The sequence below is a fragment of the Protopterus annectens genome, chromosome 5.part1, assembly GCF_019279795.1.
Source record: "Protopterus annectens isolate FY-2018-M chromosome 5.part1, PAN1.0, whole genome shotgun sequence".
In the NCBI taxonomy this organism is placed as follows: domain Eukaryota; kingdom Metazoa; phylum Chordata; order Ceratodontiformes; family Protopteridae; genus Protopterus; species Protopterus annectens.
The window spans coordinates 87,579,245-87,606,973 of record NC_056736.1 but is presented as its reverse complement, the minus strand read 5'-3'; the positions used below and the strand labels follow the sequence as shown (position 1 = coordinate 87,606,973).

The window sequence follows — 27,729 nt, the reverse complement described above, 5'->3', positions numbered from 1 at the left end:
TTTTAAACTGTAGACAAGCTTATTAAGCAAACGGACTTGGGGAAAAAAAGGACCAAGTGATGAAAAACATAAGTAGCAGTGCTTTCTTACATTTCCAAAGTCATTAGCTATTTTCCATTAACAAATACTCTCACTCTCATTAACTAACTCCTTTTACTAGCAGATAAACAGTCTGCAAGTGCAAACATTTAATCATGAGAGACCCAAACACTGCACACTGAGTGAGATGCATTGTAATTTACATTTAAAGGTACATTGGCAAGCAGTTTAGTAAAAAATTGGTCTGAAATTGTGGGACATGAATAAGTTATTCATGTTGTTGTCACCCTAGCAGCCTTAGTACTTCAATGTATTTAATATAATAGTGCACAGTTAAGTGTATTTATTTAAAGGTAGCCAGTGCATTTAGAGCTAAAAGTTGATGTTTACTGAAAGAATGCAAGCTGTTTCTCACATCAAGGAGGGGAATAGAGATAAGAAAAGAACAGATAGCAATTAGAAGTAGGAACACAGACACTGACCTTAATTTTAGAATAGGTAATGCCTGTAGGTGCAGTCACAGTTTGGGGCATCTGACCCCATCTGCAGGGGTAAACTTCATTTTTTTTCTTAAATGTACATAGTTGTTAGTGTTTGTTATAAGTTAGAAGAGGATGGAAGTTCTGAAAATCTATTTAGTTTTTTGTTTTCATCAAAGCAAACCATCTTAAAAATGCGGTAGCAGTTCAAACTGTGATGTGAGGAAGCAACTACACGAGATCAGGTTGCCAAACGGTGTATGCATGTATAGCTACAGTTGGAAATGTACACCTTGGACTGCTTGTGTGTTGCTTTTTTCCTTTCATTCAGAAGAACTGTAATGTACAATAGACGAGAGTAAAAGTTTTCTATAATAATGGCTATTCCGTCCCTGTTATTATGGAATATAAGTGGCATTACAGGCATGTACAGAAAGAAAAAAGTATTAAATTATATTAAAAGATGTAATAACAATATTGCAGGGGAAACGTTTGGATAGAAATAAGCATGTAAATTTGACTAAGGGTTTCAGGTTAGACATTTAGCAAAATATCAGGGACAAAGGGATGTTTGAGTAATAATACTGATTGCTAGATGGCCTCCAGTACTGGTAGATATGTTGTTGTTAGGGATTATTGGTAGAGGGGGAGGAGGATTACACTGGAAAGTGTGTGTGTGTGTGTGTGTGTGTGTGTGTGTGTGTGTGTGTGTGTGTGTGTGTGTGTGTGTATTTCCACCTAGAAATGCTATTATGGAGCTTAAAATAATTTGGGGAGAAATAATTACCTTTCAGCAGGGAATATTATTTATGGGTGGAGACTGGAATTTGATACTGGGATGCATCATAGAGACGTAGAAGGGAAAAATATTACAAAGGAGATCTTTAGAAATGTATAAGAATTATTTAGTATGGACATTAATTCAGTTTAAGGAACTCATCCATAATTTACATATTATTCCCCAAGGTACAATAACTGGGCTATAATGGATAGAAATTCTCTTTCACATAAGCATGAGTATTTAATTGAAAGCTTTGACACAGTCAAATAACTAATTCAGATCATGCATCAATAAAAACTAAGAGAAAGATGCAAGGTAATGAAGTAAAATGATTCACTAGCACTTTCCTTCTTACCTCTTAAAAATGGAGAGGAATTTAAGGAATGGGTGGTGGCAGTGATTTCAGAGCTATTGGGAAAGACAGAAATTTCTTCAGAATGGATATCTAGTTGAGCGGGCTAAATGAAAATGGAGTTTAGAAACATGGTAGAAATAAGAGAGAAGAGGATATGAGAAGTAATGGGAGTTATTTATAGGGATTGAGAAAGATTAAAGTATTGCAGAATAAGGGGAATCTCCTAGAATAAGAACAGGAGCAAATGCAGAGTGCTAAAGGGAGATTAAGGGAATATTTGGATAATATGTATGAGTTTAGAAAGGTTGCTGTTAATTAACTATTTTTTTGATAACTCCAGAGCACAAAACCTTTTTGCATAATGCTTGAGCAACATAAGGTAGAAAGGGTTGTCTGCAAACCTAGGGAGCCTGTAGCAAGAAAAGTAACCAGAGATCCTATAGAGGTATTAGAGATATTTTGGAAATTGTATGGAAATTTGTATAATGGAAAGGAATGTGGAAATCAAAAAAGATACAAATGGAAATATTCATGAAAGATGAAAGACTTCATTAAGCCGAGATTAGAGGAAGGAGAGTCTTGTCAATTAATAGCCAAAGTAGGAATAGGTGAGATTAAAACAATGATGTTTAATCAGTCATCAGGAAGGTCTCCAACAACTCTTGTGGAAGTTAGGATGTTGGGAGGGAAGAAAGTGATAAGGATCTGGAAGGTTTTGTTTAACAGTATTTAAAAGGGGGGGAGGGGAGAGTACCAACATCTTGAAAGGAAGCCTTGCTACCTGCATTACCAAAAGACTGTACATACCCTTCAGTCCCAGCTTTATATAGATCCATTTCAGCTTTAAACCCTGATTATAAAGTGTTAATGTCTATGCTAGTTAATAGAATGGCAGAGGTGTTGCCAAAAGTAATGACTATAGATCAATGTGATTTTGTAGAGTAAAGACAAACGTTTTACAATGTTTATAGAGCAGTGCTGATCCACGAGAAGGAAGAAAGTAAAAAAGCACCACTATTATTAGTGGGTCTTGATGTAGACAAAGCATTTAGTAGGGTCAGCTGGAATTTTATAAGTAGGCCAATTGTATCGCTGTGTTCCCTGATAGAGTAATATGATTAATTATGAGGATAGATGAATGGTCAGAGACCAAAGCGAAAGTGGAAGGATTCCTCACCAACACACTGCATTTGAACCAAGGAAATAGGTGAGTGCCTTTTCCTTTACTTGTTTTATATTTAGAGCCACTGGTAAAGAAAATAAAGGGAGTCATAAATTCAAGGTTATAAAAAGTATGGTAATCAAGAAAAGTTATCTTTATTTGCAGATAACATTTTGTACTTGACAAATCCAGGAAAGGACATTTCGGTGTTAGGAAAATTTTTGACACAGTTTTAAGTCTTTTGGAGATGTAAAAGTTTGTTTGTCTTTTCGGCTTTTCCTGGTTAGGGGTTGGCACAGTGGAACTCCGGTCCGCTAATGATTGGCAGTAGATTTTTTATGGTGCAAGTTGCCAGCTTGATGGCCAACCTTCAGCGAAGGCACGCCCATTCACACATGTCTTTCAGAGGCCACTCAACTGCGGGGAGGACATGCAGACTCCACACAGAAGGCAGTCCAGCTGTGAATCGAACAGGAGAACCTCTTGCTGTGAGGCAACAACGCTACCACTGTACCACCACAGCTATAAGTAATGAAACTAAAACAAAGGCTGTAGTGGTAAACTACATACCCCAATATGAAATGGCTCAGCAATGCCCATGTTTATGGGGGCATGATAAAATGAAGTATTTAGGTGTATGGATTAAAAAGGATTCTGTTATTGCAGCAAAGGATTTGTGACTAGAAACTAAAAAAATAATGCAAAAATCAAGAAACTAGTAGCTGGTGATTACAGAGGTCGATAGTAAGATACAGGCAGTGAAAACATTTTTTAGTCCCTGTTGTTTTATATACAGGTCAAGCATATTTTTATCAACCAAAGAAGAAGTTGTGGGCAATAATTAATAAAGAGTTGAAGACATTTATTTGGGAATGGAAGAGGGCAAGTCTTAAGTGGAATAAGCTGATTCTCCCATAGAATGAGGTAGTTTAGGATTACCTGATTTGATGGGTACTTTAGTGGTATACATTTAAGGCCCATGTCAATAAAACAGTCAGAAGATTATAAATCAAACTGGAAAGGGATGATAATGAAACAGATATGAGAGGGTGGGGATAAAGTTTTGAGAAATAAGGAGAGGGTAATATTTTCAATGCTAGTCCTTGAGAATAACAACAACCATAGCAAGTATCATATTTGATGCTGTCCTTTTCATTCTTCCTCAACCCATGAGTTCAGATCTGATCTTCTGATCTGACTCAGTCATGTATTCCAGACTTCGGATCTAACTCTTGAGCTCCTCCCTCTACCCATAATGCCCTAGTCCATCCCCATTACCTCCGATCTTGTTTGCTGCCATTGTGCCCAGACACAGGTTCCTTTCTTGAGCTTTTTATATCGAATATTTGTAAGTTTGTTTGTTAAAAGCTAATTCTTGTGTTGTGTATTGTTTTCTCTTCTTCCTCCGTGTCAGTTTTTCGCTGACGTTAGGTATGCTACTATTTTTTCCCATGTACTATATCTGTTTATCTTACCATAGCTGGCATTCTGTTACCTTTTTAAAACAAGGTAATCTTTTTTTATTACCATTGTTGGTAAGTTTCTCTCTCTCTTTAAAAGAAAAAGAAAAAAAACAACTTTCTCTTCGCTTTATTGTTTATTTGCTTAGAGGCCTTTTTCTATTGTGCTGGATAAACCAACAGTCTTCAAGATATACACTTTTTGTGGGCATAAGATTTATTTATTTATTTTATTTATTTATTTGCAGTTGATTTACCAGGATAGTCCATTGGGCCAAAAAGAACCCGTTTTCAATGGAGTCTCTGGGAGAAAAGCTCCAGTACAGAAAATTGGGTACATACAAAAGATTGCTAAATAATTATACAAAATGGTAGATAATAGTCATAGGGAGAAAAGCTCCAACACACACAGAATTAGGTTCATACAAGAAAGATCCCTAATTCAAATGCTCACAAGGAGTCCATTTGTTGGCTTCTAACCAGTCAACTGGATACAAGCTGTTTTGTTTGCTCAACCTTTAATCCAAGGGCCTTGGCTGACCATCACAACAAATTAATATTGAAGGGACTGCTTCTTGCTACTTCTACATCTTTAGGAGTCCAAAGCCCCTATAAAATGGCTAAATCTGCTCCATCAGATCAGCGAAAAAGCTCCATACTGAAATTCCCCAGGGCTTCGACGGAGCCACCTTACAAAAACTGTAAGATCTCAGATCTGATTTTGTCGGATCTTAAGACACGAATTTCGGATTTGAAACCTTCTGACCCAAAATCTTCAGCTCAGATAGACATATCTGCAAGTCTTATGGCACTGTCTTCGGATCTGAAACCTGACACATCACCAAGTGGTCATACACCAGAGTATACTGTTAAACCTATATCTCCTACTCTGTGATCCTCTTTGTAACCAACATCAAAGGGACATTCCAGACCTCTATCCACTACATCCTGCAGGTCCTCCAGAAGTTTATAAGAAGTGGATGTTGACAGGATGATGCAAAAATTTCTCAGAGCTCAGACCCAGATGGGGGTCATACCAGCTCCATCCCCTATCGGATGTGTGAGCCTTCCTACTTTATCACACACTATTCGCTCTCATTCTCCTATCTGTCTAGCTGTTTTGCAGTCCTAGGATCCAAAAATACCTGAAAGGTTTGGAGTCTGATCTGAAGAAGATTTCTTCTTTGTCTCCAACGGTGTCCCTGACTGGTTCCATTTAGATACCATCAGATCAAAAGAGGTCCCTGAGCTGAAGTGTTGGCATTGTATACGTATGGCCAGGATCAACTCTGATGTTTTCTGATCCATCTCTACCCCTTGGAGCCTCGGCTCCAGACTGTTCGGATCCAGTTCTATCCTGAAGGCATGGATCTGGGGGTGGTTGGGATCCCCCTTTGCTGGGAGCCTCTGTTCTGGCTTGGCTGTTTCAGGTCTCCCCAGATCCATCTGCTTTTGAGGTTGTGGAAAGAGCTTTTTCCCTTTCCACAGAAACGCTTTCTCATTTTTTGGATCCTATCCCCTTTCCCTCATTGATTCTGAGCTCTAAATCGATCAGACCTACTCCATGAGGACAGCCAGTTGCAACAAGTGTCCATTCATTTTCAGTAGAAGAACTCCCCCTCTCTTCTGATACTTCCCCTGAACATCCCATAGAGAAAATACATCCCATAGAGAAAATACATTGTAAGAGAATGTGCAAGAGGAGGCACATAGACTCCCTGATGGAGTCTTTCATGGAAGATACTGATTTTGATGAAGGAGAAGGGTCCTCAGGATCGCCACCAGATGACATCTCCTTTGGAGACATTTTAGAGATCCTTAGATAAAATGGTGATGGTCTTCCAAAAATCCATTTCCTAAAGTATCAGTATTTTTGAAAGCTTTTGATTGTGGACCATCTATGTCTTGGGTTACACTCCCTGGTGGATGAACTTGTCAACTTAGTTTCCCGCTGGACTTGGAAGGATGACTGTACAGTCAAACCTTTTCCAAATAGACCCAATAAATTCTTAATCCCTCCAAAAGACAGACTCCACTGGAGCAAAGGAGTCCCGGTTGATGCTGTGGTGGTGGCAGCAGCCACAAAGAAAGAGCTAGCATAACAGAGTTCTGCTGTCCATCCACCAAACAGGGAGTCTAGAGCACTGGACAGATTTGGAAAGTGAGTCTTTGCCTTGACACCCTTTGCCCTGATGTCACTAAACTTTCTGGCACACTTCACGAGACTTCAGAGAGATTTCACCAAAAAGTTATCAAATACTCCCCGAGTCCATATCTGCAGAGGATTTCAAAAAAATGTCCTAGCAACTGGCTACTCTCTTACCCATATCAAATGCTTCAATGAGGTTGATCTCTGACACAGCTGAGGGCACCTCACAAGCAGTTAGTTCAGGCATTGCCATAAGGAGACATGCCTGTATGCAGTTATGCAGCTTTGTGGAGCCTTTTACGACATCCTTTATTAAAACCCCATTCGATGGCACTTTGCTTGGGCCATCAGTAAAAAAGAAGTTTGTCCGCAGCTTACAGGATGGAAAGGCTCTGTCTGCCGTGGGAATCAGATTTTCTATCCGTCAACGAATCTTTTCCAGGAATCAGAGAGGTGGTAAGAAGATGTGATTTCAAAAATCTCAGGGTCCTTTCCAAGACTCGCGCGGTGATATTTCTCCTCCAGAGGCAGAAGAGGAAATTCTAATGGAAGATGTCACTCTAGAGGCAGAGTAGACCCACAGAATCAGAGTTTCTGGGATTCTTTTCCGGACAGACCATTCCAACACTCCTGAAGTGCTTCTCAACTGTCCAGCTCTGGAGGCAGTCAGGGGAAAATTGTCCTTGCACCCAGACACCTGGGCAGATATAACATAAGATTCATGGGTGCTAAGAATAATATCCAGAGGTTATTACATATCATTTTTCCTACTTCCTACCTCCAAAAGAAAGAAGCTTCCCGACGTTCCACCCAGTCAAAGGAATGCAGCAGCACAAAATCCAAAAGCTGCTAGAAAAAAAGTCATCCAAAAGGTCCCACCAGACCTGATAGGATTCAGAATTTATTCACTGTTTTTTTTTTTTTTTTTTTTTTAAAGTGCCCAAGAAAACAGGGGACCTCAGACTGATTTTGGATCTAGTGCTTGTTAGTTCTTCAGTATGTGTACTATCATATCAAAGCAGACAGGCACTCCCGAAGACTACACTTTCGGCTGGGAGCCAGTCCCTACCAATTCAGAGCCCTGCCCTTTGAACTTAACACAGCCCTCAAGGTGTTTACCAAATGTACAGCAGTGGTGGCAGCTCACTTGAGACTAAAATTATTCCAAGTGTTTCCATACCTAGATGACTGACTCCTCACAGTCCCCTGCAAGCATCTCCTTCTACATGCTAGGGACTGTTTGCTCCAGATTTGTAAGTCATTGGGTATAACAGCAAACTAAGCAAAATCAAATTTATCACCAGCCCAGAGCCTGGAGTTCATTGATACAGTTCTGGATATGACAACACAGGTAGGATCACTACCGCCTCATAGGTTCATAGGTCCATACTAGGCTATCTGCCCTAGGGCATTTATAAGCCTAGCCAGAGTGTGTTTGGCTTTCGCCACCCATTTTAAATGAATTTTGCTATGCCCTTTTTCTAGGTTAGTATACTTTGCCTCTGTCTAGCAGTGACACAGAAGTGATACCCGGGGTAAACCTACGATCTCCCATCCACTCATCAAGATTCCTCTTGAAGAGAGTCAATGAGGGACTCTGCCTAACCTGGACTAGGATTTTATTCTAGAGTGAAGGGAGCCTCTGGGTTATGAATCTGTCCCTCCAGCATGTCCTATTTATTTCAATGCTGAGGTTCAAGTCTCTCGAGCGCATAGCTCGATGGGATTTGGATTTTCTGAGGTGCAGCATGTCCATTAATTCCGGGTTGGACATGGCTTTATACGTCAGGCACAGATCGCCTCTGAGCAGGCGGTATGCCACTTAGTAGAGCTGGAGTTTCTTTAACCGGGCAGCATGTGGCATCTGTTTGAGCCCTATGATCCTCTTGGTGAGGTACTTTTGGGGTCTTTCCAGTTGCTGCAGGTGTCTGGTAAGGTACATCCCAAAAGGGGCATTGTACTCAATTATGGCCCTGATGAGGGATGAGTAAAGAGGCACGATGACCTCCCCTGATCTAGATGTGAATCCCTTCATGATTAGGTGGGCTATATAAAATGTTTTTCTAACCACTTTGGCCACGTGGTTTTCAAATGAGAGATTGCTATCAACTTGGGTCCCCAGGTCCCTAATTACTTTTCCGTACTTAATGGATTACCACCTATGTGGTAATTTGTGGGCACTTTGTTTTTGCCAAAGGGGATGACTATACACTTTTTGGCGTTTAGCTTGAGGCCATGGCTCTGGCACCAGTTGTCTGTTTCTATGAGGCCCTTTTGTAGGATGCTTGTGTCGGCTGGAGAGTCGATTATGGCGCCTAGTTTGCAGTCATCTGCGAATTTGGTCAGCCACATTCCTTCCGTGTTGGCCTGTACCTCCAAGAAATATATACCGAACAAGAGAGGTCCCAGGACTGAGCCTTGTGGGATGCCACTTGTAACTGGTTTGGAGTCTGACATGGCTCCAGCAATTCTAACCATGTGGGTTCTGTCCTTGAGCCAGTTTGCAACCCATCTAGTGACATAGGGGTTTATATTTAAGCTGGTGAGCTTATCTATAATGCCCGAGTGGGGTATTGTATCGAAGGCTTTTGCAAGGTCCAGGTAGGCTGTGTGGACCACCTTCCCCTCGTCAGTGGCCTTGGTGACTGTTTCAAAGAAATTGACCAGGTTTAAGAGGCAGGATCTGCCCTTAACAAAGCCGAACTGGGTAGGATCCAGTGTCTGTAGGTCCCCAATATCTTTATTTATGAGGTCCATGATGATCCTTTCCATAGCTTTGCAGACCAAGCTAGTCAGGCTTATGGGGCGATAGTTTCCAGGATCCGTTGAGGCACCACCTTTGTGGAGAGGGACCACTGTTGCTGTACGCCACTCTTTGGGTACATATCCTGTAGTAAGGCTGAGATTGAACAGTAGATTTATGTTTGGGTTTAGCTCTTCTTGGAGTTCATGTAGGACACAGCCCGGGACACCATCTGGTCCCATTAATGCTGTGTTTTTTGCTTTGGAGAGGGCGGCTCTTACCTGAGCATGTGAGATGTCAGGGGAGCAGCACTCTGCTGGGATAGATATTTGCCCTTTTGATGGGGGGGGGGGAGTTTGTTCTGAACCTGTCAACTAGGATGTTGGCAATGTCTGTGCATTCGGTGTATTTTTTGTCATTTTGGACTAATTCTGAGCATATCTGGGATTTCCCACCCAGGTTCCTAACATAACTAAAGAAAGCCTTGTGATTATCTGTCCTATGTAATTTTTCTCTTGAAGCTGGCCTTAGACGATTTTATGAGTGCCCGTAGTTTTTTGCTAATACTGATCAGAGATGCCTTCCCTTTTTGGGATTTTTCTCTATCATGTAGTAGCTTCCTCCTCTTGTATAGTTTGTTTATGGCTGGGGTCCACCAGACAGGACGCCTGCCTTTGGAGGATTGGGACTTGGTTTTATTTGGGATTGCATGATCCATGCATTCCTGAAGATGTTCATAGAATGCGTTTATAAAGGATTCTGCGGTCTGGGTCGTATTTTCCACAGCCCTGGGGGCTTTGAAGGATTCCACCTCGGTTTTGAGGAGTGTGAAATTTGCTTTAGAGAAGTTTTTCACTGTGGTTTTCTGGGCAGGGGGTGGCATCGGGATGTGAATATCCAGTGAGATTAGTTTATGGTCTGATCTTACCAGTGAGGGATACACTTCTGGTCTGGAGCATAGAGCCCCCATGTTGGTGATGATCAGGTCCAGTATGTTTTCCCCTCTTGTGGGAGTGGTAACAAGTTGTTCCGTAGCATTTGAGTTTATAAATTCTAGGAACCTTTGGGCTAGGGTGTTGGAGCTAGAGTAATGCTCCCAGTCTATGTTTGGGTAGTTGAAGTCGCCCAATATAATAGTGTTTGGAGAGACCTTCAAATTTTCCAGTGTTCTCAGGAAGGCCGAGTGGGCTTCCTGGGTTTGGGAGGGTGGTCTGTAGCAGGCTATAAACTGGAAGGCAGTTTTACTCACTGTTAGTTGCACATGGATAGTCTCTGATGCTTCGTGCTGTGCCACCAACCTGGAGGTGTGAGTATCTTTGGCGAATATTGATACTCCCCCCTCCTTTTGTGGTTCGGTCCAAGTTTTGGGGCCAAAAAGCATGGTATGAGGTATAACCTGGTAGTGCTGGGGTGCTCTTGGGAGCCTTGAACCAGGTTTCTGTTACTGCACAGATATCGATGTTCTCCATGCTAAGGAGAGTTTCGAGTGCATGCACCTTGAGGTTTAGACTTCTGGCGTTGAGTAGCATTACTCTTAGTTTCTTATCCCTTGTGATACCTTTGGAGGTGGGTTTGTCTTTTGAGCCTTGCCTAAAAAAGGCACTATGGGGGTGGCAAGAGCCTTTGCCAAAATCCGAAAGCTCAGGGGTGACAGGTGCAAGCCGTCCCTAGCAAAGCATTGTGGCTTGTCGAGCATGTCATCCCTGGCTGACAGGCATTGGATCCCCTTTGAATGACACCAATACTTAAGCCAATTGTTGAAATTGATCATCTTGTCTTCATATTGTGGCATCATTCTTGGTGAGGGTAAGAGGCTACTCAAGGTCAGGGTCATACCGGCCTGGGCTACATGCTCAGAGAGCTCATCTATGTCTCTTTTCATGTAGTCCAGGGGGGTACGTCTCGGGTCATTCACACCAGCATGGACAATGACTGAGTCATATTTGTACTTGCCTTGGAGTGACCTGAGTGCTTGTGTTATGTGGTGGATCCTAGCACCAACAGGCTGCTCACCGTGACCTTCTCCTTGTTCAGCCTGGTGAGCGGGACATCAGTGTGCCTGACGATAGAGTCACCTATTACAAGTGTATCAGGTGTGTTGTTTAGCCTTAAGGGCTGTGACTGTTCGGCACACTGGCTTTGTGAGCTATGTGTTGCACGTGTTTTGTTTTGGGGTAGCGGTTGATTGGGTGTCTGCTTTGGAGGTCTCTGCTGCTTAGGCAGATTTTTATTTAGAGCCTCCGAGTATGTTTTTGTGTGTTTATGTGTTTGGTTTGCTGTCTTGGTAGGTCTATGTGAGACTGGAATTGTAGTGAGTGTGGTTTCCTTCTCCTCCTGACTGGTTACGCCAGTACTGAGTTGAGAGAGCTTAGCCTCCAGTTTGGCTATATGGTTGCATCTCTCAAATGTGTTGGAATTTGTTGGGAGGAGGAGCGGGTTGTCTGTGTACATGAGGCAGTTGTAACATTGCCTCAAGATTCCCAGATTCACCAGCTGGACCGGAGAGGAAATTGACAACTGACCTTTGGACATGCTAGAATAGTATTGGGAATTCCTTTATAATTGAAAAGAAGGGCCAATGGGGAACAAGGTACTCAAGGGGAGTTTGTGAGGGTGTAGTGCTTTTAATTTTTTAGTGCTGACTTGTATAATTGCTTTAGTGAGCAAGTGCCAGGCTTAAGAGTAGGAATAGGGTGTTTATTATGAGAACTAGATCCGTTCTAAGGGAAAAAGTGAAGAGCAGACTTTGTGGAGCCGAGAATGGTTTAAACCCAATTAAGCGGAGCTGCCCGATGCTGCGCTATGTGCAAAATCGTGCAAAGCTGTGCCAAAGCACAATCAGAACTCATGTTCATCTACTTCTTTCCCATCCATCTTCTCCAGCAAGATCAGTCCTTCAAGCACTAGGTTCCATGGCAGCAGCCATTGTATTACTTCCCTTGGCATGTGTTTTTTGTGTGTGTTCTTCAATGGACCCTAGCTGTTCTATGGTCCATTCTTCATCAACCTCTAGCCTTTCCAGTCAAGCTTACTCTGATTTGCAAAAATACACATTCATTGGTGGATCCAATCGGACAGTATTCATCTAGGCTGACCCTTTGTTTTACCACCTGCATTGGCCTTAGTGACCACAGATGCTTCTCAGCAGGGGTGGGGGGGGGCATTACTTGGTTAGAATTGTCCGAGGCATGTTGTTCCCCCAGTGACCAATCTACATGTCCATGTACTAGAGATGAGAGCAGTCCTTGCATTGCAGGCATTTCAAGATGCTCTCCCTCTAAGTACTATTGCAGTTCAGACCAACACCATGTCTGTAGTCTGGTACATCAACAGACAAGGAGGAACTTGATGTTATCCCCTCTGCAGAGAGGACACGAGAGTGTGGAAATGGGAAATCTCATCAGACCATTTTCGAAGTGCAACTCACATTCCAGGGAAAACAGGCAAACTAAGCAGGTCCATCCTGATGCCTCTTGAGTGGTCTTTCAATCAATATATGGTGGAAATGATCTTCTGTCATTGAGGCCAACCTTGCTGCAACCTCTTTGAAACTGCCCACAACAAGTGCAGCAGGTACTTTGCTCTTATCCTCCTTTAGGGGGAGTCACCGAGAGATGCTCTAGTCCATGTTTAGCCCTCTGGTCTTCTTTATTCGTATTCCCCCTCTCCCTTTAATTCCCAAATTTCTGCAGAAAGCAAGTCAGCTGAAGAGCTCAGAAATCCTCATTGCCCCTGTCTGGCCTCGGCAAGTATGGTTTCCTTTCCTATGGTCTTACCTTCATTATCCTCCAAGGATAACTGAAGCAAACTCCAGATCTCCTGTCACCCATCAGGGATCCAGCATCCCAATATACAGGCCCTCAAACTAACCGCATGATTTCTTCACTTTCAGTAATGGTTAGACAGCCCTGGCTCTCCTCCCCTGTATGTACCCTTATTTTGGCTTCTCAAAAAGAATCTACTAAAAATGTATACAAGAGCAAGTGGAAAAGATTCTCCCTTTGGGCTTTTGAATAATGAGCTTGACCCTTTCTCTGCTCCAGTTTCTGCAGTACTTCAATTTTTAGCAATCCTTTTTAAAGAAGGAGCAAGTTTCTCTGTGATTAAACTTTAATCGGCGGCAATTTCTAATTTTCACACAGGAGACAGAAATTATTTGTTGAGTTCATCCAAATTATGCAGAGTTATTCTTAAGGGTATTTTTCTTTTAAGACCACAATAAATGATCCTTCACCTCCTTGGGATCTCACAGATGTGCTACAAAGTCTAACTCAGAAATCTTTTGAACCTTCAGCTAAAACTGATTTAAAATTTCTACCATGGAAAACAGTCTTCTTAGCAGCAATTTCTTCTGCAAGAGAGAATTTCTGAACTCCAGGCTCTTTCTTTAAAACCCCATACATAATTTTTCATAAAGATAGGGTTACCTTACAGACAAAGCCTTACTTTTTGCCCAAAGTAGCCTCTGAAAATTACTTTAATCAATCCATTCTCTTAACCAGTCTTTCCAAATTTTTCAGATAATTACATTTTTATCTTCACAAGACAAACCAAATTAAAAAATCAGATCAACTCTTTGTCTCTCTTTCACCAAAAAGGCTGGGTTGCCTAGTCTCTAAAGTCACTTTAGCTAAACAGATTACAGATTGTATTTCTTGAATCTGTTCTGAATAAGGCATGACCTTACCCAAGCCTCCCAAGGCTCATTCAACCAGATCATTGATTGCTTCATCTGCTTTTTGGTCAAGAACATCTGTTGATGTTTGCAATGCATCCACATGGTCTAGTGATAATACTTTTGTTACCCATTAGAAATTGGATATTATTTACAGAAACAGAGCCACCTTTGGTTCGGCAATACTCTGGAATATCCTTTTATGAGGGCCACCCAAGATCACCATAGCTGGGGACTTTGTCGCATGGTTTGAGGAAAAATGAAAAGGACAAGGTCAGATTTAGAAGTTATGTACTCACCATAACTAGGAATCTGTATCATTCATTTTCATTCTTCCTCAACTTCCCTCCCGCCCATCCCCCATATTTCATGTTTCTGGAGAGACCTGCAAGACTGTGTTTTGGAACCTACAATTCCAGGTTTGAGCCCTTCCTTTCTCTGTCAGCCTTTTTCCAATCTCTGTTTAGCTTTAGGAGCTAATGGCAACAAACTCTAGAGTTAATAGGGATGAGGGCCGGATCCGAACCTATGGGTTTAGGAAGAATGAAAAAGGACAAAACAAATGCTTAGATATAGTACATAACTTAAGTTCATAAAGTTGCAGACAGTATTCTAAGAACTATGGCAGCATAGGAAGGGAGAAAGGATATTTAACCAGGAAGGATAACTGCAGGTAGGGTTATAGAAAATAGGCAAGGGAGGACTGGAATTTTTTTAGAGCAAATTAGCAAAGGAACCAAGGTATTGGAATATATACCTAGAGATTAAAAGTAATAGAGGTGGATGAGGCCAAACAGATGTTTAGACCTTAAGTTAGATATTGCCTTTCCTGCAAGGGTTTAATAAAGAGAGTATATGCAAAGTGAAAGGGATAGGGGGGTGCTACGTAAAACACAAGCTCTGGTAGAGTTTTTAGTTGAACCTACAACAGAGATAATCTGTAAAAAATGGATAATTATTGCATAAGCATCAGTTGTTTGAAGTTAGAAGAAACTGGGGGGAGACAGGAAAAGCAATTTACAAAAGAATGTGGAAAGGATGTCTGTATGACTTCCAAGGAAAAGCAATTTGCAAAAGAATGTGGAAAGGATATCTGTATGACTTCCATTTATGCAATAAAATCTAGAAGGCTTTACGATTTTTGCTTGGCAGTACTTGGCAGAGGTATTTGTATACCCCAACCAGACGTCAAGATAATTATTCCTGAGGCAGACAGCAAATACTGAAGATGAAATTGGAAACATAGAGGTAACTGGAAACATTTTTTTGGGGAGTGTAACAAGTCCGCATGTTTTAAAATTTTCCCACATAGTACTGTGTCAGAAATGTTAGGAAACAAATGATGATTCTTTCAAGCTGGGGGACATAGGATCTCAATTTCCTAGACGTAGTAAAGCTGTACTATTTCTAACATTATTGGCTGCCAAAAAGCAATTAGTAGAATATGGAAATCGAAGTCTAAAGCAACTGTAATTGAAGTAGTGAATATTGTAAATGCGATAAAAGAACTGGAAGTAGAATCTTTAAAAATGGAAGAAGCAAACTGCATAGAACAAAAAAATGAATATGTGGGAATAATACATGCAGAATAATATTCTGGAGTCGGAGTGAGTTTTTAAGGGAAAGCAGGAATTGAGTAGTTTATGTAAAACTGGAGCGAATGAAAATTTTTAATTTAAAATATATATGTGTACTGCATGACTGTAATAATGGAAATTGCCATTTCAGTTTGTTTTAAGTTAATGTGTACCTATGTTATTGTTCAAAAGGTGATTTAATAACAATATTTTTTAAATTTGGTTAGTTTGATCTACTCTACCATTAAATGGCTTTATTTTCAGAAGAAATACTGGAAAAAGTCTTTGTCATTATCACAGAGTACTTGAACTTGCTTACAAAAGTTAATATGTATAGGTGCATGGTCTTGCACCATGATAAGTATATATTTCTCTAAGTGTCTAGTCTTAGCTAGCATTCTAGGGTATATTGCCCTCCAGAGAGTTCTTCCTTTTTTCCTTTAATGTTCCAGTCTCATATATATCCTTGATTTAAGGCTATCATTTCTCCCATAATATTTTACTTTTAAACCCTGTCAACAGCCTTTCACCACTATAAATTCTCTGTGGCTGTCTTATGCTCACGGGTGCATATTAGGCCAATGCTCACTAGGGCCATTATAAGCCTAGCTGTGCAACCCAAATGTGCCCCACAAGTTATATGTTTTAGGCGTTTGTATAGGGGGTGATTGTGTAGGTTATGACATGATTTAATGACTGCCTCTGCCCTTCCATTTTTTTCAGTCTTTATTCCAGTACCTGTTTTAAGTAATATTAGGACCCCTTTCTCTTGGTGGTGGTATGTTCCAGCAAAGAAGCCAGCTTTCCCACTAGTCTTTCATGGTCTGTTTTTATCACTTTTGTGTCCCCTTTATATATTTTTCTGTAGTATTGTCTCAGCTGAACCTGAGCTCTTATTAAAACATAATTCCCTTTGCTGTGAAGATGCAAACAGCATTTTAAAAAAGAGAGAGAGAAAAAAAGAAATGAATAACATATTAATTACATACATATTTTTGAATTGCCATCTAGCAAATGAGTTGTACAAACAGCTGTGTAAAACCTTTTCCAATGCTCTCTCTCTCCTTGTTTTTGGAGTCTTCTGTGTATTATCCATCATTTTCTTATGGAAAGCGGGAAGAGGCTTTGCAGAAAATTTCTCCATTGAAGCGTCCATTGTTTGCTTTTCTTCACCTGTTGACTTGTTTGTGCCCTTGTCACCTTCCCCTTCCTCCAGGTGTTATTTTCTCTTTGCCTCTTCATCTTGAGCTTTTTGAAGGTTTGTGTAGGTTTTTAATCCAGGGAGATAGATGACTCAACGCAAAGCAGGATACAATAACTTAAAACATAGTTTTATTTCTCTGCAGAGTCATATAGAAGGAAGAAAAACATTTCTGTTAGTTCATGTTTGTAATGAAATGTCATAATCCATGCAAACCATTGTGTGTCCAGCATTTAAGATTGTCCCCTTTCACATAATAGAAGTAATTTCCTCTCTTAACTGGTCTGTCTGCAGTTTAATCAATATAGGTCTTAGTTGCTTTCTCAGTCAGAAGTCAGAAATTTAACTCTATGTGCTCTACTTTGGTGTCATTAGAAAGTTTGGTTCATGTACATTTTCTCATAAAGCCTTTACAATCCTCTCCTTCCCTTCAGTTTGTTCTAGCAACCTCAAGTCGTCTCTGTGCAACCTATCCCCAAGTTAGCAAATTTCTATGCCTTTTGCTCATATTTTGACTACTGTTCCACCGTTTTTCTTTCATCTCATTTTCAGCAGTTCATATATCTACTATTTTCCTGAGTGCCTGGTTAAAACATCATTCTTCCTTCACTAGCAATGAAGATTCATGTGCCCTTTTTCCATCTTTCTGATTCCAGCATACCTCTTAAAACAAATTTATGGAAAAATATAGATAAGCTCACCAGCTTAAATATAAACCCCTATGTCACTAGATGGGTTGCAAACTGGCTCAAGGACAGAACCCACATGGTTAGAATTGCTGGAGCCATGTCAGACTCCAAACCAGTTACAAGTGGCGTCCCACAAGGCTCAGTCCTGGGACCTCTCTTGTTCGGTATATATTTCTCGGAGGTACAGGCCAACACAGAAGGACTGTGGCTGACTAAGTTTGCAGATGACTGCAAACTGGACGCTATAATCGACTCTCCAGCTGACACAAGCATCCTCCAAAAGGGCCTCATAGAAACAGACAACTGGTGCCAGAGCCATGGCCTCAAGCTAAACGCCAAAAAGTGTATAGTCATCCCCTTTGGCAAAAACAAAGTGCTCACAAATTACCACATAGGTGGTAATCCATTAAGTACAGAAGAAGTAATTAGGGACCTGGGGACCCGAGTTGATAGCAATCTCTCATTTGACAACAACGTGGCCAAAGTGGTTAGAAAAACATTTTATGTAGCCCACATAATCATGAAGGGATTCACATCTAGATCAGGGGAGGTCATCGCGCCTCTTTACTCATGCCTCATCAGGCCCATAATTGAGTACAATGCCCCTTTTGGGATGTACCTTACCAGACACCTGCAGCAACTGGAAAGACCCCAAAAGTACCTCACCAAGAGGATCATAGGGCTCAAACAGATGCCATATGCTGCCCGGTTAAAGAAATTCCAGCTCTACTCAGTGGCATACCGCCTGCTCAGAGGCGATCTGTGTCTGACGTATAAAGCCATGTCCAACCCGGAATTAATGGACATGCTGCACCTCAGAAAATCCAAATCCCATCGAGCTACGTGCTCGAGACTTGAACCTCAGCACTGAAATAAATAGGACATGCTGGAGGGACAGATTCATAACCCAGAGGCTCCCTTCACTCTGGAATAAAATCCCAGTCCAGGTTAGCCAGAGTCCCTCATTGACTCTCTTCAAGAGGAATCTTGATGAGTGGATGGGAGATCGTAGGTTTACGCCGGGTATCACTTCTGTGTCACTGTTAGACAGAGGCACAGTATACTAACCTCGAAAAAGGGCATAGCAAAATTAATTTAAAATGGGTGGCGAAAGCTAAACACACTCTGGCTAGGCTTATAAATGCCCTAAGGCAGATAGCCTAGTATGAACCTATGAACCTATGACCAAGACTCATCCTGACTGTGCCCCCTTCTGGCTGAGAAGAATGTAGTTTCAGGCTGTCAAGTCCTTTTCATTGTATGAACTATTCCAGTAAATAGCCAGAGAAGTCCACCTTACATGTAGTGACATCTGGCTGTACCTTAGGGCAGTGTCGTTCCATTATAGCATTTGCTCACACCATATATTCCAGTTAAGATTTCAGAAGTGATGGAACTTTCCAGAGCAAAACTTTGATTCGTTGCTTGCAATCTGCTAAATGAAAGAGGGTTTTCCCTCTCTCTCTCTGGGAAACTAGATATCTTACATGGCCTCAATTATATAGTTTGCAGGTGACTCCTGACCTATGTGAGTCACATCTTTGACTTCAGTCTTAAGTAATTCCACAGTCTGGGCGCTTATTTCTTTAGATGGGAGCATCTGTCTAGATAACAGTCAGGACTTTGTTCTTGTGGTGCAGTGGTTAGCATTGCTGCCATTTCAATGCTTGGTTCTTGGCTAGTTGTCTTCTATGTACATTCTGTACTCTCTCTTTCTGCCTGTGCGATGTTTTGCCTGATGCCTGTTTCCTCCTACATTCAAAAGATATGCTGTAGATGAGTGTGTGTGTGTGTGTGTGTGTGTGTGTGTGTGTGTGTGTGTGTGTGTGTGTGTGTGTGTGTGTTTGTTTTCTCTGATGGGCCGTACCCCGTTCAAGATTAGTTTCTCTGCATTGACCATTGATTCATGTGGCTGATTCTGAATCCATCTTGACCCCTAACTGGAAAGTGAATATTTGTGGCCATTTTTTCTTTATTTAAGTGAATTTTAGCTTCTACTACTTTTAGAACATCCTATATATGAAGGTGTCTGATTCCACCTAACTTTTTAGTGCTGGTTTAGTTTAAAGTACTCTTTTATTAGTTTGTAGGTAAGTAGTTTTGATCAAGCCTTAATTGGCTGAAAAGTAGTTTGTAGGTAAAGCTACAATCCACTCTGCTACAGGCCCCATGAAGGCTCAGTGTCTCTCCAACCTAACACCACTCTTAAGTGTTCAACTCTGGTACCACCTTTAACATTCCTATAAGAAAAGTGCAGTCCGGGTCTGAACTGTCTGCAAACAGCTACAGCTAACTTTGAACCTAACACCACTCTTAAGTATTCAACTCCGGTACCACCTTTAACATTCCTATAAGAAAAGTGCAGTCCGGGTCTGAACTGTCTGCAAACAGCTACAGCTAACTTTGAGTATGTGTCTAACTGTTTGAGCCAATCTTCATTTTCCCCTGGATAGCACTGTGCTTTGGCTGTAAGCAGCCCCCCCCCCCCACCACCACCACCACACACACACAAATCTTCCACTTTCTCTTATTCCCTTCTGTTAGCAAATAGTATCAATAACTGATCAATACTGTGTGTTTGTTTATTTAAACTATACCACAGTAGCCTACTGATACAAGGTTATCCTGGTTTTCCACCTGAGAAATTAAGACAAGACTTACAGTTTCAGAGCAGTCCTTTGTCAATTGTGATTGTTCTTAACACATACTTGTCTTGCTTTGGCTCATTAGCAGCAGTACAAAGAACTGCTTGCTCACACCCTTGTTCTCCCCTCCCCCTCCCTGTTTATTACCTTAAGACAATCCCAGAGTTAATAAATATTACCTGTGGCAGGCACCATTTGTAAAACTACAATCCACTCTGCTACAGGCCCCATGAAGGCTCAGTGTCTCTCCAGTAAGTGTTTTACAACTGTAAATGCCTATTTATGTTGAATTGTATTAGACATTTTACAACTGTATATGTTTATGTTGAATTTCAAGCCTGTACTCCAATCTGCTTACTTACACTATCAGACTATTTACCCCACTCATAGGACCAAAACTGGGACTGGGTTAGCCCTCCGCTGCCACGCTCGGGCTCACTTCGCTCCCCTCCCTGCCCCCTTATCCCACCCGCCCCCACTGTGTCTACATTTATAGCCACTAGGCCACACCCCTACTTCCTCTCCAACCTACACAACTTCCTCTCCAATTTCCCCCCACCACTTTACTGTTTAACCACTACTATTCCTCTGAAGCACATTGACCCCACCCATTGATGACATATAACATGTCTATAAATAATTATAAACTCCTTCCTGTTATCTTACCACTCTTAATTCTGCCATACTTTCTTACTAGCTATGAAAATCTCACATTCGTAGGTTTCTCTTATCCAAAATGCCAAACCAAGACCCCCTACCTCCACTGACTGCGGAACTTGCCCACTACTACACTACCCCAAAAATTATAAATTCCAACCACTTGCTTCTAAAAAAACCACTCCAATCAACACCAAAATCCAATATGAACTAAAACTACTATTCAAAGTTATTAGACTACTAGCGTATCTAAGAAAAAACATAACCAAAGATGGGGACATCCATCCTAATCCAGGCCCAACCTTAACTCAAAATCCTACCAGCCCACCACTCTCCCACCGACTGGTCAACTCCCTCCTAATATGCCACTTAAACATTAGAAGCCTAAACAATAAGATACATAGCCTGCATGCTGTACTAGCCACATACCTCCCCAACATAATGTGTCTATCTGAAACATGGCTGCCGCCATCAACCAAAGACAATGAGATCCTGCCTCCTGGTTACAATATACTTAGGGCAGATAGAGTAAAGAAAAGAGGAGGTGGAATAGCCGTCTTATATAATAGCACACTTAACATCATAACTAACCCTATACAACCACCCCAGGTCTCTAATGCTGAAATACTAGCTCTAAAAATTCTACTAAATAATCATAAGGGCATTAACCTAATTGTCACCTATATTCCCCCTGGGAACAATGTAGAAACACTAGAGGTCATTCTACATTGGATAGCCAACAACTACCCTCAAGAAACCATTGTCCTGGGCGATGTTAATATTGACTGGAACCAATGCACAGCACAGTCCAACCCCATCCCTGTTAACCTACATGGATTCTCTCAGATAATATCATCTACCACATGTACAGGTATCAATAACCAAAAAGAGAGTATACTAGACTGGATACTCACCAACAGTCATCCCCAGAACTATATGTCTGGAACTCTCCCTAATGATCACCTGCTCACATACATCATGAAAGACAAAATTAATTGTACAAGCTTACCTATTTATAGGTCTATCAGATCCAAGAAAAACTTTGACCCAACTAAATTTTAACTTGAACTCAAATCATGTAACTGGACAAAACTAAAGTTCCTTCCCCTTGATGAGGCAGTGTCATCATTTAACAATTCATTCATTACTATACTTGACTCGCATGCCCCTAAACGCTCAATAAGAATTAAAACTCAACTAGCACCCTGGCTAACAACAGACACCAAAACCAAAATAACAACTAGAGACAAAGCGTGGGATAAATGGCGCACTACCAAACTACCCCTAGATCGTATCAAATTCCAACAACTTAGAAATGAGACTAAAAAAGCCATCATACTAGATAAGAAAAATTACTTCTACAATCTGCAACATAAACATCAGAATAACCCTCAAAAGTACTGGGCAGGCATAAATAAACTTCTCCAGCCAGGCAAATCCACTACTCCGACCCCAGGAACATTATCTGACAAGAGCCAGAAGATATAGCCAATTTATTCAATACTTTCTTCACAGAAACCATCCAGTCATTAGCTAACCAACTTTCTCCTCCCCACACTTCTATAAACACTTTACCCGACTCACCACTCTCTTTTAACTTCCAGCCAGTGTCCACATCCTTTATCAGACCCCTTTTTAAAAAACTGAAGCCAACCACCCTTTCAGCCGATCTTCTGCTGGCTGAATACCTGCAAATTGCTGCAGATGTCGTAGCCTACCCTATCTCAATCCTAATTAACAGAACCATAACTGAGGCCTCAATCCCCTCAATTTGGAAAATATCCTATGTTATTCCACTCCACAAAGGAGGTTCATCCACAGAACTATCCAACTATAGACCTATAGCCATACTATCACCACTTGCCAAAATTATGGAAAAGTGCATGCACAACCAACTAATGCTCTATCTAACCCAAAATAAACTACTCACAGACTCTCAACATGGATTCAGACCCCATCATAGTACAACCACTGCCCTCCTCTCTTTTACTGAAAACATTAATCTTAACCGGAATAATAAAAAAATATCCTCCGCTCTCTTCCTGGACCTATTGAAAGCCTTCGATATGGTAAACCATCAGTTACTTCTATATACTTTAAAAACCCTGTATCTAGATACTCCAGCCCTTGACTGGTTTCAAGCTTACCTCACTGGGAGACAACAAGCAGTAATGTGGCAGAACAAGCTCTCCTGCCTACTACCAAATACCATAGGAGTTCCTCAAGGTTCCATATTAGGACCTCTCCTCTTTTCAGTCTTCATAAACGAGATCCAAACAGTCATCCCTGAAGCCACCTGCATTCAATATGCAGATGACTCGACTATATGTTCCAATGCCTCTCTTGCAAATCTACTAACTACCACCCAACATAGCTTCACCAAAGTCGAAAACTGGCTTGCCAACCATCTCCTGATCTTAAATCCAAACAAAACCAAGTTACTTCTCTTCTACCCAACCAATAGATCTCCGACTGAAAACTTCACTATAAAATCCAATAATAGGACCATCAACTCCCCAGATACCTATACAAAGCTATTAGGAGTAAACATTGACAATAAACTCAGATTTGATATACATATCAACCAAGCCATTAAGTCAGTCAACAAGAAACTTGGGACCCTATATAAAATTAAAGCCTTCCTTACCCCGAATGCCAGGGCAGCCACAGCCCGTTCACACCTTCTCTCTACCCTACTATATGCCTCTCCTGTCCTCACTCACCTTAACAAATCTGATCTGGCCAAGCTCTCATCCTGCTATAATCACATTGCCAGGTTCATTACAGGCCTACCCTACAGAACACACCACTGTACTAACCTGAAAAAGCTTGGATGGATAGAATTCCCACACCTTCTTCACCAGTCCCAACTCATAGAGGCCTTCAAAATCCTTAAACAACCTGAGAATACCCCAGCACTAAAAAACTTAATGACTCCCTACTCCAATCTAAGCTGCCTTCACTCAGCAAACAGACTCCTTGTCCAAACAACTAAATCTCTCAACCTAGGTGGTGACGCGCTATTTGCCAACACCACTGGAAAATATGGAACTCTCTCCCAAATAACATCATGCTTGCAACTTCTCTAAGTCAATTCAAAAATAGTCTAAAACTCCACTTCAAGTCACACTGGCTATGTCCTTGCTCAAACCCAGACTAGCTCTGTGCCATTAACTAAAACATAAACAACTAGCTAAGATGATAAGTACTTTGTATACTGTGATAAAGAAATATGTATCCTGTCTAACTCTGTCATTATACTGCCTACCGTCCTTGCTAATATGTTATTAATGTTACATTTGTAGTAATCTCAGAAATAGTAATGGCAGTCTTGTACTTGTATGTAAATAGCCTATGTTTTTGTTAAGTTCTTTCAGCTCATTTACTGTACCTAATTATCAATGTAACTCTGTTGGAGCTTTTCTCCCCGGGCCTCCGCTGAAAAAGGACATGTATCCAGTCGGACCATCCCGGTTAACAAATGTAAAATAAAAATAAATAATAAAATAGTTTGCTTTGTATGGTGGTTGATTTACCTTCTGGAAACAGCATCCTGATGCTTATTTTTCTGTGTTTATTTCACTAGGTGCTGGAGTCTCAAGTTCAAGCAGTCTGATCATCAGTTTCTGCATCAGAGCAATGTATTTCATCACATTAACAACATTCTATCCAAATCTGATGACGGCGATAGTGAAGAGAGTTTTAATATAAGTATTCAGTCGGGATTTGAAGCAATGAGTCAGGTAAATGCTTGATGTTAATAATGCAAGAGAATGGCTCTGTATAATTTCATGTGACCTAGGTTAAGTTTTCTGTTTCATCAGGTGAATCCACTGAGCAGACATGTTCACTAGACTGTTGTTGCTGTGAAAGATGTTTTTAAAGTGCAAGTCTTTATATTGCATATTCTTTACTCAGCAATAGCATGATGTGTTAACCCTTATATAGTGTGCCCTTATAAGTACCTTAACTTGCTACCTCCCCTTCATCCTTGCCTTTCTCAGCACCTTGTCCCCCACCTGTCCTGTGTCCTCTTGATTGCCTTTATGGATTCCTTCTCCACCACCTTTTTGTTCACGATAACCTCTTCACATCTTCCTAAAATTATCTTGTACACTAATATTATATCCACCTGCCTCTTCTTGTCTGAGGCATGAAGAGCTCTAGTTCTGTAACCTCTGGTCATATTCCTTCAGTTTTTCAAATGGATATTTCTAGTAGTTCTTTGTGGATTCCTTTCAGCCACCTGATGCCCCTTTCCTTAAGTAGTCTGTCAAATTTTATGCAGTACTCAAGATGAAGCCTAACAAAGGCCTTGTAAAGCGGAAGCATTATCTGTCTGCTTCTGGACTATATCTCTGCAGAGAATACACATCCAGCATTCTTGTAGCTTCTTGCATTGCTCCATCACTATGGTACTAGTGGTCCGTTCAAGGTCTGGTCAGCACCCACAGGTCCTTTTCTAGTTCTCTTGCCCTCAGATCCACTCCCTTCAGTTGATGTTTCACACCAGGGTTGTTGTGGCCTAAGTTCAGTGCTCTGCATTTGTTTGTACTCCTTGACATCTTTCACCTTTCAGTGTAACTTGTTCAGCCTTTCCAAATGTTTCCCTAGACTTTTTCCTCATCCTACGCTGTTGATATGGTATTTATGTTGTTACGAAAGAAGTTAGTCCTGTTTTACTTTCATCAGATATGTAAGAACAAACATACTGAAAGAGTATTGGCCCCAGGACAGAGCTCTGGTACTCCACTAGTCACTTTTCTGACACCTGACATTGTCCATCTCACAGTAGCCCCTACATCTTGTGCAGCTGTCCATTTCCTCCATTTTAGTCCTACCCAGTGTGATTGTTTTTTTCTATAAAGCGTCGTAAGCTTTGCTGAAATTTAGGTAACTATCTATTGCTGTACTTCTGTCAAGTTCACCTGTAACCAGTCATAAAACCGTGTTAGGTTTCAGTGGCAATGCCTTCTAGCCACAAATGTGTAACGTCCAGTATCATTTAAATGTAGTTTGTTAGACAGAAATACAGTTTTCTGTTTGCATATGTCTAGAAATTCAGCCATATTAAAGCAGGCCTTCACATTTTGCATACAGTTTCAGTGAATGCACTTTCAGTCAAGAATACTGATAAGATTAAAATATGCAAACAGAATGTGCAGTATATTGAAGATAAACAGATCTTATGTGGAAGGTGCAAGGCTTGGGAGCCAAAGTTAAAGATGTGTGTAGAAATTTACAAGGTTTTGGTATTATTAGGAGATGCTTTAGACACAGTTCATTTTGACTGATATGCAGAAAGTTATTGCATTGCTGTCCTCAGAAGTTTGGTGCAGACACTTGAGAGTAAGTGCATAACTCAGGTCAAATATCAGTCATTCCAAATATCAGTTATATTACTCAGGAAGAAAAGAAAATGAGTGCAGAAGCTACAGACATAGCATTCTGAATACAGAATCTACTGACAGTATAATGAGTGCAAAAGCCACAGACTATTTCAGTGTATCAGCACTGTAATTGGAGACAGAAAGATTTGACATTGAGTACAGAATTTACGGACAGTATAATGAGTGCAGAAGATACGGACATTAAGATTAGATTCATATATTGTTGACATTTACCTCCACTGTATATTATAAAGCATTGTTAAATAAACTACAGGGTTTGCAGGCTTTTATTCTGAAAGGTACAAGACGACTTGATCAATTCTTACAGAATGCATGTTGTTTGCTGCATGGAGACTTAAATGCAGTCAGTCTTCTCATTATCCTCTCCATGATCTTCTCTGCTACTGTTATTCGACTAACACACCTGCAGTAGTTTCCTGGATTATTCCTGATCCTGCCTTTCTACAGTGTTGCCACACCTACCGTCTTCCATCCTCTAGCATTTTTACACTAGGCAGTGATCTTTTGGAAGACATTCATTAGGAGATGGCCACATTTCTGATGAATGTAAAGGTAAGCTATTCACTTCTTTTGCTTTTTCTTATCTAATGACGACTCTTTCACTCTCCTTATTCTCATCCTGTTCTGTTTTGATGCTGTTTTCTGACCTCTCAGTTCTGCCCTGCCTGTCTCCAAGCATGACACTTTCCCTGTGAATTCCTTTGTGAAGACTGAAGCAGAGTATTTTTTGAGTACCTCTGCTTTGTCTTATCTTCTTCCTGTCTTTGCTCAGCCTGGCCAGTTGTTCTCTTTCTTCCTTCTTTCTGCCATGTATTTAAAAAGCACTTGCTTAAATTCTCGATCCCTTGTTATCTCCCTTTCAGCCTTTGCATTTGTTGCCCTTACTATATTTATTTTTGGGGGGAGGTAACCCCATTGTTACTGTGCCTCCTTACGTCCTCCTCTCCACCTCTTTTGTTGAGACCCCATCTTTTGCAATTACTGCTAACCTAATATTCCTATGTATCCATGTTGGCCTTTTTTTTTTTTTTTTTTTTGCTTCTTCCTCATGTCCATAGCCTTGTGTAATTTACCACAACCTACACATATAACGTGCTTACTCCCTCAGTTTACATCAGTCTCATAATTCACCACAGACATCTCTCTCAGCACTCTGCAATCCATTTTTGTAAAATCCGCACCATCGTGCTTCTCCATTTACTCTTACCTTCTCCTCTACTTTAAACTATAGAGTAATTTGATCACTTTTGGCTAATATTTCCTTAACCTGTACTTCTATAGCACTCTCTGCATTGGTTAGGACCATGTACATTGGCAGCCTTGAAGTATCAAGTCATGAAAGAATGATGCCCTTTACAAAGTCATATCTGAAATAAGTGAGTCCTTCACCAGGCGTACAAAAGCTAACTTCTGTATGATCTCTGTCAATCCAACATAAGTCCTAAAGACTGCAATAATTTGCAGTTGCCACATAATAGAGTCTCCCAAGTGTCTGGACAGGTGCTGTAAAAATTTATTCCACTGCCATTTTATGGCTTGGGGACCTGAACTACTCATTTCATGTCATCTGTGCAGATTTTGGTTTTCCCTAGTGGATTAGACACTGAAAAAGTTTGTGAACCTCACTGACTCTGGAGTAAGGGGGTGGTGTAATAACTAGTATGTTTACCTCATAGACCCAAGGTACAGGTTTTGATTTTTATCTT

The 27,729-nt window shown here is 40.9% G+C and overlaps 1 protein-coding gene across 1 annotated transcript in view; it reads left to right on the top strand.

Annotated features, from left to right (window-relative positions):
• The window catches only part of MYCBP2 (MYC binding protein 2), a gene marked incomplete in the record, with an annotated part of 5,088,083 nt that overhangs the window by 4,516,536 nt on the left and 543,818 nt on the right, over positions 1-27,729 (top strand). Inside the window, 1 exon segment of the mRNA XM_044072904.1 lies at positions 24,199-24,355. Within this exon segment, the coding sequence (XP_043928839.1) occupies positions 24,199-24,355 (157 nt within the window).